Source organism: Lithobates pipiens, unplaced genomic scaffold (genome assembly GCF_037356315.1).
Source record: "Lithobates pipiens isolate NorthernLeopardFrog02 unplaced genomic scaffold, aLitPip1_a1.2 Scaffold_148, whole genome shotgun sequence".
NCBI lineage: Eukaryota > Metazoa > Chordata > Amphibia > Anura > Ranidae > Lithobates > Lithobates pipiens.
The window spans coordinates 467,099-478,574 of NW_027507737.1; the positions used below are offsets into that span (position 1 = coordinate 467,099).

Sequence of the window (11,476 nt, forward strand, 5' to 3'; positions counted from 1 at the left end):
AATACCCCACCCCTTCTCCGTCTCCCTCTATAATACCCCACCCCTTCTCCATCCTCCCTCTATAATACCCCACCCCTTCTCCATCCTCCCTCTATAATACCCCACCCCTTCTCCATCCTCCCTCTATATACCCACCCCTTCTCCATCCTCCCTCTATAATACCCCACCCCTTCTCCATCCTCCCTCTATAATACCCCACCCCTTCTCCATCCTCCCTCTATAATACCCCACCCCTTCTCCATCCTCCCTCTATAATACCCCACCCTTCTCCATCCTCCCTCTATAATACCCCACCCCTTCTCCATCCTCCCTCTATAATACCCCACCCCTTCCTCATCCTCCCTCTATAATACCCCACCCTTCTCCATCCTCCCTCTATAATACCCCGCCCCTTCTCCATCCCCCCTCTAATACCCCACTCCCTTCTCCATCCTCCCTCTATAATACCCCACCCCTTCTCCATCCTCCCTCTATAATACCCCACCCCTTCTCCATCCTCCCTCTATAATACCCCACCCCTTCTCCATCCTCCCTCTATAATACCCCACCCCTTCTCCGTCCTCCCTCTATAATACCCCACCCCTTCTCCGTCCTCCCTCTATAATACCCCAACCCCCCCTTCTCCGTCCTCCCTCTATAATACCCCACCCCTTCTCCATCCTCCCTCTATAATACCCCACCCCCTTCTCCCGTCCTCCCTCTATAATACCCCACCCCTTCTCCATCCTCCCTCTATAATACCCTTCTCCGTCCTCCCTCTATAATACCCCACCCCTTCTCCGTCCTCCCTCTATAATACCCCACCCCTTCTCCATCCTCCCTCTATAATACCCCACCCCTTCTCCATCCTCCCTCTATAATACCCCACCCCTTCTCCGTCCTCCCTCTATAATACCCCACCCCTTCCTCATCCTCCCTCTATAATGCACCACCCCTTCCCCAGTCTCCCCTATAATACCCTGTTGGTCCCTCCCTCTGGTTGGGTCGTACTATCTCTCGGGCGGGGAGGAGATTTTCTCTTGCTAATCATTTGGTCTCTTCCAGATGGATCCAGCGGTGAATCTGACGTTTAATCTTCACCTTTCTGAGAGTGATAGAGAAAGGAGAGAATCTGCGACTCTCCCATATACCTTCAGCGACACCAAGTAAGTCATTATCGGGGTGCTCTGGGGTCACTGGGTGATGCTGGATTCTCGGGGTGCTCTGGGGTCACTGGGTGATGCTGGATTCTCGGGGTGCTCTGGGGTCACTGGGTGACGCTGGATTCTCGGGGTGCTCTGGGGTCACTGGGTGATGCTGGATTCTCGGGGTGCTCTGGGGTCACTAAGTGACGCTGGATTCTCGGGGTGCTCTGGGGTCACTGGGTGACGCTGGATTCTCGGGGTGCTCTGGGGTCACTGGGTGATGCTGGATTCTCGGGGTGCTCTGGGGTCACTGGGTGATGCTGGATTCTCAGGGTGCTCTGGGGTCACTGGGTGACGCTGGATTCTCAGGGTGCTCTGGGGTCACTGGGTGATGCTGGATTCTCGGGGTGCTCTGGGGTCACTGAGTGATGCTGGATTCTCGGGGGGGGGGGTGCTCTGGGGTCACTGGGTGATGCTGGATTCTCGGGGTGCTCTGGGGTCACTGAGTGATGCTGGATTCTCGGGGGGGGGGGTGCTCTGGGGTCACTGGGTGATGCTGGATTCTCGGGGTGCTCTGGGGTCACTGGGTGATGCTGGATTCTCAGGGTGCTCTGGGGTCACTGGGTGACGCTGGATTCTCAGGGTGCTCTGGGGTCACTGGGTGATGCTGGATTCTCGGGGTGCTCTGGGGTCACTGAGTGATGCTGGATTCTCGGGGGGGGGTGCTCTGGGGTCACTGGGTGATGCTGGATTCTCGGGGTGCTCTGGGGTCACTGAGTGATGCTGGATTCTCGGGGGGGGGTGCTCTGGGGTCACTGGGTGATGCTGGATTCTCGGGGTGCTCTGGGGTCACTGGGTGATGCTGGATTCTCGGGGTTCTCTGGATGACGCTGGATTCTTGGGGTGCTCTGGGATCACTGGGTGACGCTGGATTCTCGGGGTGCTCTGGGGTCACTGGGTGATGCTGGATTCTCGGGGTGCTCTGGGGTCACTGGGTGATGCTGGATTCTCAGGGTGCTCTGGGGTCACTGGGTGACGCTGGATTCTCAGGGTGCTCTGGGGTCACTGGGTGATGCTGGATTCTCGGGGTGCTCTGGGGTCACTGAGTGATGCTGGATTCTCGGGGGGGGGTGCTCTGGGGTCACTGGGTGATGCTGGATTCTCGGGGTGCTCTGGGGTCACTGAGTGATGCTGGATTCTCGGGGGGGGGGGGGTGCTCTGGGGTCACTGGGTGATGCTGGATTCTCGGGGTGCTCTGGGGTCACTGGGTGATGCTGGATTCTCGGGGTTCTCTGGATGACGCTGGATTCTTGGGGTGCTCTGGGATCACTGGGTGACACTGGATTCTTGGGGTGCTCTGGGTGATGCTGGATTTTTGGCGTGCCCTGGGTGTCAGTGGATTCATGGGGTGCTCTGCGGTCACTGGGTGACTTTGGATTCTCGGGGTCACTGGGTGACGCTGGATTCTTGGGGTGCTCTGGATGATGCTAGATTTTTTTTTGGGGTGCCCTTGGGTCACTGGTTGACGCTGGATTCTTGGGGGGGGGGGTCACTGGGTGTCACTGGATTCTTGGGGGTGCTCTGGGGTCACTGGATTCTCGGGGGGGCTCAGGGGTCTCTGGGTGATGCTGGATTCTTGGGGTGCCCTGGGGTCACTGGGTGACGCTGGATTCTCGGGGTGCTCTGGGGTCACTGGATTCTGGGGGTGCTCTGGGGTCACTCAGTGACGCTGGATTCTTGGGGGTTCTCTGGGGTCACTGGGTGACGCTGGATTCTTGGGGTCACTGGGTGACACTGGATTCTTGGGGGTTCTCTGGGGTCACTGGGTGACACTTGGATTCTTGGGGGTTCTCTGGGGTCACTGGGTGACGCTGGATTCTGGGGGGTCACTGGGTGACGCTGGATTCTTGGGGGGTCACTTGGTGACGCTGGATTCTTGGGGGGTCACTGGGTGACGCTGGATTCTTGGGGGTTCTCTGGGGTCACTGGGTGATGCTGGATTCTTGGGGGGTCACTGGGTGACGCTGGATTCTTGGGGGGTCACTTGGTGACGCTGGATTCTTGGGGGGTCACTGGGTGACGCTGGATTCTTGGGGGTTCTCTGGGGTCAATGGGTGACGCTGGATTCTTGGGGTCACTGGGTGACGCTGGATTCTTGGGGGTTCTCTGGGGTCACTGAGTGACGCTGGATTCTTGGGGGGTCACTGGGTGACGCTGGATTCTTGGGGTCACTGGGTGACGCTGGATTCTTGGGGGTTCTCTGGGGTCACTGAGTGACGCTGGATTCTTGGGGGGTCACTCAGTGACGCTGGATTCTTGGGGGTTCTCTGGGGTCACTGGGTGACACTTGGATTCTTGGGGGTTCTCTGGGGTCACTGGGTGACGCTGGATTCTGGGGGGTTCTCTGGGGTCACTGGGTGACGCTGGATTCTTGGGGGGTCACTTGGTGACGCTGGATTCTTGGGGGGTCACTTGGTGACGCTGGATTCTTGGGGGGTCACTGGGTGATGCTGGATTCTTGGGTCACTGGGTGACGCTGGATTCTTGGGGGTTCTCTGGATGACGCTGGATTCTCGGGGTGCTCTGGGGTCACTGAGTGATGCTGGATTCTCGGGGGGGGGGGGTGCTCTGGGGTCACTGGGTGACGCTGGATTCTTGGGGTGCTCTGGGGTCACTGGGTGATGCTGGATTCTCGGGTGCTCTGGGGTCACTGAGTGATGCTGGTTTTTCGGGGGGGGGTGCTCTGGGGTCACTGGGTGATGCTGGATTCTCGGGGTGCTCTGGGGTCACTGGGTGATGCTGGATTCTCGGGGGTTCTCTGGATGACGCTGGATTCTTGGGGTGCTCTGGGTGATGCTGGATTTTTGGCGTGCCCTGGGTGTCACTGGATTCATGGGGTGCTCTGCGGTCACTGGGTGACTTTGGATTCTCGGGGTGCTCTGGGGTCACTGGGTGACGCTGGATTCTTGGGGTGCTCTGGATGATGCTAGATTTTTTTTGGGGTGCCCTTGGGTCACTGGTTGACGCTGGATTCTTGGGGGGGGGGGGGGTCACTGGGTGTCACTGGATTCTTGGGGTGCTCTGGGGTCACTGGATTCTCGGGGGGGCTCAGGGGTCTCTGGGTGATGCTGGATTCTTGGGGTGCCCTGGGGTCACTGGGTGACGCTGGATTCTCGGGGTGCTCTGGGGTCACTGGATTCTGGGGGTGCTCTGGGGTCACTCAGTGACGCTGGATTCTTGGGGGTTCTCTGGGGTCACTGGGTGACGCTGGATTCTTGGGGTCACTGGGTGACACTGGATTCTTGGGGGTTCTCTGGGGTCACTGGGTGACACTTGGATTCTTGGGGGTTCTCTGGGGTCACTGGGTGACGCTGGATTCTTGGGGGGTCACTGGGTGACGCTGGATTCTTGGGGGGTCACTGGGTGACGCTGGATTCTTGGGGGTTCTCTGGGGTCAATGGGTGACGCTGGATTCTTGGGGTCACTGGGTGACGCTGGATTCTTGGGGGTTCTCTGGGGTCACTGAGTGACGCTGGATTCTTGGGGGGTCACTGAGTGACGCTGGATTCTTGGGGTGCTCTGGGGTCACTGGATTCTGTGGGTGTTCTGGGGTCACTCAGTGACGCTGGATTCTGGGGGTCACTGGGTGACACTGGATTCTTGGGGGTTCTCTGGGGTCACTGGGTGACACTTGGATTCTTGGGGGGTCACTGGGTGACACTGGATTCTTGGGGGTTCTCTGGGGTCACTGGGTGACACTTGGATTCTTGGGGGTTCTCTGGGGTCACTGGGTGACGCTGGATTCTTGGGGGGTCACTGGGTGACGCTGGATTCTTGGGGGGTCACTGGGTGACGCTGGATTCTTGGGGGGTCACTGGGTGACGCTGGATTCTTGGGGGGTTCTCTGGGGTCAATGGGTGACGCTGGATTCTTGGGGTCACTGGGTGACGCTGGATTCTTGGGGTCACTGGGTGACGCTGGATTCTTGGGGTCACTGGGTGACGCTGGATTCTTGGGGGTTCTCTGGGGTCACTGAGTGACGCTGGATTCTTGGGGGGTCACTGAGTGACGCTGGATTCTTGGGGTGCTCTGGGGTCACTGGATTCTGGGGGTGTTCTGGGGTCACTCAGTGACGCTGGATTCTTGGGGGTTCTCTGGGGTCACTGGGTGACGCTGGATTCTTGGGGTCACTGGGTGACGCTGGATTCTTGGGGTCACTGGGTGACGCTGGATTCTTGGGGGTTCTCTGGGGTCACTGAGTGACGCTGGATTCTTGGGGGGTCACTGAGTGACGCTGGATTCTTGGGGTGCTCTGGGGTCACTGGATTCTGGGGGTATTCTGGGGTCACTCAGTGACGCTGGATTCTTGGGGGTTCTCTGGGGTCACTGGGTGACACTTGGATTCTTGGGGGTTCTCTGGGGTCACTGGGTGATGCTGGATTCTTGGGGGGTCACTGGGTGACGCTGGATTCTTGGGGGGTCACTTGGTGACGCTGGATTCTTGGGGGGTCACTGGGTGATGCTGGATTCTTGGGGGTTCTCTGGGGTCACTGGGTGACGCTGGATTCTTGGGGTCACTGGGTGACACTGGATTCTTGGGGGGTTCTCTGGGGTCACTGGGTGACACTTTGATTCTTGGGGGTTCTCTGGGGTCACTGGGTGACGCTGGATTCTTGGGGGGTCACTGGGTGACGCTGGATTCTTGGGGGGTCACTTGGTGACGCTGGATTCTTGGGGGGTCACTGGGTGACGCTGGATTCTTGGGGGTTCTCTGGGGTCAATGGGTGACGCTGGATTCTTGGGGTCACTGGGTGACGCTGGATTCTTGGGGGTTCTCTGGGGTCACTGAGTGACGCTGGATTCTTGGGGGGTCACTGGGTGACGCTGGATTCTTGGGGTCACTGGGTGACGCTGGATTCTTGGGGGTTCTCTGGGGTCACTGAGTGACGCTGGATTCTTGGGGGGTCACTCAGTGACGCTGGATTCTTGGGGGTTCTCTGGGGTCACTGGGTGACACTTGGATTCTTGGGGGTTCTCTGGGGTCACTGGGTGACGCTGGATTCTGGGGGGTTCTCTGGGGTCACTGGGTGACGCTGGATTCTTGGGGGGTCACTTGGTGACGCTGGATTCTTGGGGGGTCACTTGGTGACGCTGGATTCTTGGGGGGTCACTGGGTGATGCTGGATTCTTGGGTCACTGGGTGACGCTGGATTCTTGGGGGTTCTCTGGATGACGCTGGATTCTCGGGGTGCTCTGGGGTCACTGAGTGATGCTGGATTCTCGGGGGGGGGGGGGGGGTGCTCTGGGGTCACTGGGTGACGCTGGATTCTTGGGGTGCTCTGGGGTCACTGGGTGATGCTGGATTCTCGGGGTGCTCTGGGGTCACTGAGTGATGCTGGTTTTTCGGGGGGGGGGGGTGCTCTGGGGTCACTGGGTGATGCTGGATTCTCGGGGTGCTCTGGGGTCACTGGGTGATGCTGGATTCTCGGGGTTCTCTGGATGACGCTGGATTCTTGGGGTGCTCTGGGTGATGCTGGATTTTTGGCGTGCCCTGGGTGTCACTGGATTCATGGGGTGCTCTGCGGTCACTGGGTGACTTTGGATTTTTGGGGTGCTCTGGGGTCACTGGGTGACGCTGGATTCTTGGGGTGCTCTGGATGATGCTAGATTTTTTTTTGGGGTGCCCTTGGGTCACTGGTTGACGCTGGATTCTTGGGGGGGGGGGTCACTGGGTGTCACTGGATTCTTGGGGTGCTCTGGGGTCACTGGATTCTCGGGGGGGCTCAGGGGTCTCTGGGTGATGCTGGATTCTTGGGGTGCTCTGGGGTCACTGGATTCTGGGGGTGCTCTGGGGTCACTCAGTGACGCTGGATTCTTGGGGGTTCTCTGGGGTCACTGGGTGACGCTGGATTCTTGGGGTCACTGGGTGACACTGGATTCTTGGGGGTTCTCTGGGGTCACTGGGTGACACTTGGATTCTTGGGGGTTCTCTGGGGTCACTGGGTGACGCTGGATTCTGGGGGGTCACTGGGTGACGCTGGATTCTTGGGGGGTCACTGGGTGACGCTGGATTCTTGGGGGTTCTCTGGGGTCAATGGGTGACGCTGGATTCTTGGGGTCACTGGGTGACGCTGGATTCTTGGGGGTTCTCTGGGGTCACTGAGTGACGCTGGATTCTTGGGGGGTCACTGAGTGACGCTGGATTCTTGGGGTGCTCTGGGGTCACTGGATTCTGGGGGTGTTCTGGGGTCACTCAGTGACGCTGGATTCTGGGGGTCACTGGGTGACACTGGATTCTTGGGGGTTCTCTGGGGTCACTGGGTGACACTTGGATTCTTGGGGGGTCACTGGGTGACACTGGATTCTTGGGGGTTCTCTGGGGTCACTGGGTGACACTTGGATTCTTGGGGGTTCTCTGGGGTCACTGGGTGACGCTGGATTCTTGGGGGGTCACTGGGTGACGCTGGATTCTTGGGGGGTCACTGGGTGACGCTGGATTCTTGGGGGGTCACTGGGTGACGCTGGATTCTTGGGGGTTCTCTGGGGTCAATGGGTGACGCTGGATTCTTGGGGTCACTGGGTGACGCTGGATTCTTGGGGTCACTGGGTGACGCTGGATTCTTGGGGTCACTGGGTGACGCTGGATTCTTGGGGGTTCTCTGGGGTCACTGAGTGACGCTGGATTCTTGGGGGGTCACTGAGTGACGCTGGATTCTTGGGGTGCTCTGGGGTCACTGGATTCTGGGGTGTTCTGGGGTCACTCAGTGACGCTGGATTCTTGGGGGTTCTCTGGGGTCACTGGGTGACGCTGGATTCTTGGGGTCACTGGGTGACGCTGGATTCTTGGGGTCACTGGGTGACGCTGGATTCTTGGGGGTTCTCTGGGGTCACTGAGTGACGCTGGATTCTTGGGGGGTCACTGAGTGACGCTGGATTCTTGGGGTGCTCTGGGGTCACTGGATTCTGGGGGTATTCTGGGGTCACTCAGTGACGCTGGATTCTTGGGGGTTCTCTGGGGTCACTGGGTGACACTTGGCTTCTTGGGGGTTCTCTGGGGTCACTGGGTGATGCTGGATTCTTGGGGGGTCACTGGGTGACGCTGGATTCTTGGGGGGTCACTTGGTGACGCTGGATTCTTGGGGGGTCACTGGGTGATGCTGGATTCTTGGGGGTTCTCTGGGGTCACTGGGTGACGCTGGATTCTTGGGTCACTGGGTGACGCTGGATTCTTGGGGGTTCTCTGGGGTCACTGGGTGACGCTGGATTCTTGGGGGTTCTCTGGGGTCACTGAGTGACGCCTGGATTCTTGGGGTGCTCTGGGGTCACTGGATTCTCGGGGGGGGGGTGCTCTGGGGTCACTGTGTGACGCTGGATTCTCGGGGTGCTCTGGGGTCACTGGATTCTCGGGGTGCTCTGGGGTCACTGGGTGACACTGGATCCTTGAGGTTCTCTAGGTGTCACTGGATTCTCGGGGTGCTCTGAGGTCACTGGATTCTCGGGGTGCTCTGAGGTCACTGGATTCTCGGGGTGCTCTGGGGTCACTGGATTCTCGGGGTGCTCTGAGGTCACTGGATTCTCGGGGTGCTCTGGGGTCACTGGGTGACACTGGATTCTTGGGGACGGGAGTCTGGCAGAGAGGACACAGGTGAGTGAGCACTGTGGTGGGGGGAGGGGTCCACAGAAGTCTAGAGATGGTCTTCACTCACACCAGCCACACATCCATTCACAATTTTAAGCAATGCCAATCAGTAGAAACGACTCATGACTGGCTGGCCAGTGATCGGGAGAGCTGTCTTCTGATTGGTTGGGGTGTCAGTGGTCTGGGTGAAATTCAGCAGCGTCATCTGCCCTGTCACTGGATCCCGGAGGAGGCTCATGTAATAGAGGAAGTGCCCTAATGAAGAGGTCAACTGATATTGATCCCATCCCCCGTTCATCATCTCTTTATCTTCCATAATACACAGATAGTGTCCCCCTCCACCTTCCCTGATTGGATATGTTTCCCTTCCGTACCCCCCAATCCCCCCCCCCCCCACCTCCTGGAATGGAACGCCCTCCTTTCATGTTCTCTCTCTCTCTCTCTCTGTTACAGGAAGTCATCTCTTCTGCAAAGTTCCAGCAGCTCCGCCAAAATCTTCTACGATCCTGACCCCGGCGACGACCTGGATGAGGAGGATCCGGATGATGACCTGGATGTGTGACCCCGGCGACGACCTGGGGGTGTGTGATCCCGACCCCCGGCGGCGACCTGGGTGTGTGTGATCCCGACCCCCCGGCGGCGACCTGGGTGTGTGTGATCCCGACCCCCGGTGACGACCTGGGTGTGTGTGATCCCGACCCCCGGTGACGACCTGGGTGTGTGTGATCCCGACCCCCGGCGACGACCTGGGGGTGTGTGTGATCCCGACCCCCGGCGACGACTTGGATGCGTGTATATATTGTGTAAATAAAATGATTCCAAATTGTCAGAGGTGCTCTGGGATTTATTGGTCATTTATATAGATTTACTATTATAGTACAATTATAATCCTTCATTGGAAGGCAATATATCTGTTAGTAACGATCGAAGGAGAAGAATCCGATAGGCAGGAGGACACCTCAGATCACCTGCTGCTCCTCCGCTGACCTGAACTTCTTGATACAGAAGAATTATTCGGCATGCAAGGAAAACCCCCCACAGGTCACCTCAGGAGAAATACAGGCTGCTCTGGGAAAAAGTGTGGTTGTTTCAAGGAGCACAATACGGCAAAACTTTAACAAAAAGGTATCTCTGAGGACATCCTGAAGAGACAGTGCAGGTATCTCTGAGGACATCCTGAAGAGACAGTGCTGGTATCTCTGAGGACATCCTGAAGAGACAGTGCAGGTATCTCTGAGGACATCCTGAAGAGACAGTGCAGGTATCTCTGAGGACATCCTGAAGAGACAGTGCAGGTATCTCTGAGGACATCCTGAAGAGACAGTGCAGGTATCTCTGAGGACATCCTGAAGAGACAGTGCAGGTATCTCTGAGGACATCCTGAAGAGACAGTGCAGGTATCTCTGAGGACATCCTGAAGAGACAGTGCAGGTATCTCTGAGGACATCCTGAACAGTGCAGGTATCTCTGAGGACATCCTGAAGAGACAGTGCAGGTATCTCTGAGGACATCCTGAACAGTGCAGGTATCTCTGAGGGCATCCTGAACAGTGCCGGTATCTCTGAGGACATCCTGAACAGTGCAGGTATCTCTGAGGGCATCCTGAACAGTGCCGGTATCTCTGAGGACATCCTGAACAGTGCCGGTATCTCTGAGGACATCCTGAAGAGACAGTGCAGGTATCTCTGAGGACATCCTGAACAGTGCCGGTATCTCTGAGGACATCCTGAAGAGACAGTGCAGGTATCTCTGGGGACATCCTGAACAGTGCCGGTATCTCTGAGGACATCCTGAAGAGACAGTGCAGGTATCTCTGAGGACATCCTGAACAGTGCCGGTATCTCTGGGGACATCCTGAACAGTGCCGGTATCTCTGAGGACATCCTGAAGAGACAGTGCCGGTATCTCTGAGGACATCCTGAACAGACAGTGCAGGTATCTCTGAGGACATCCTGAACAGACAGTGCAGGTATCTCTGAGGACATCCTGAAGAGACAGTGCCGGTATCTCTGAGGACATCCTGAAGAGACAGTGCAGGTATCTCTGAGGACATCCTGAAGAGACAGTGCAGGTATCTCTGAGGACATCCTGAAGAGACAGTGCAGGTATCTCTGAGGGCATCCTGAACAGACAGTGCAGGTATCTCTGAGGGCATCCTGAACAGACAGTGCAGGTATCTCTGAGGGCATCCTGAAGAGACAGTGCAGGTATCTCTGAGGACATCCTGAAGAGACAGTGCAGGTATCTCTGAGGACATCCTGAAGAGACAGTGCAGGTATCTCTGAGGGCATCCTGAAGAGACAGTGCAGGTATCTCTGAGGACATCCTGAACAGACAGTGCCGGTATCTCTGAGGACATCCTGAGGAGACAGTGCCGGTATCTCTGAGGACATCCTGAAGGGACAGTGCAGGTGTCTCTGAGGACATCCTGAAGGGACAGTGCAGGTGTCTCTGAGGACATCCTGAAGGGACAGTGCAGGTGTCTCTGAGGACATCCTGAAGGGACAGTGCAGGTATCTCTGAGGACATCCTGAAGAGACAGTGCCGGTATCTCTGAGGACATCCTGAGGAGACAGTGCCGGTATCTCTGAGGACATCCTGAAGGGACAGTGCAGGTGTCTCTGAGGACATCCTGAAGAGACAGTGCAGGTGTCTCTGAGGACATCCTGAAGGGACAGTGCAGGTATCTCTGAGGACATCCTGAAGGGACAGT

General features: G+C 57.5%; 1 protein-coding gene across 1 annotated transcript in view; it reads left to right on the top strand.

Moving 5' to 3' along the window:
• LOC143981400 (elongator complex protein 5-like) overlaps nucleotides 1-9,592 on the top strand; it is a 29,371-nt gene extending 19,779 nt beyond the window's left edge. The window contains 2 exon segments of the mRNA XM_077479229.1: nucleotides 1,045-1,145; nucleotides 9,217-9,592. Of these exon segments, the coding sequence (XP_077335355.1) occupies nucleotides 1,045-1,145; nucleotides 9,217-9,325 (210 nt within the window). The 3' untranslated portion in view covers nucleotides 9,326-9,592.
• Nucleotides 9,593-11,476: the final 1,884 nt, after the last annotated feature.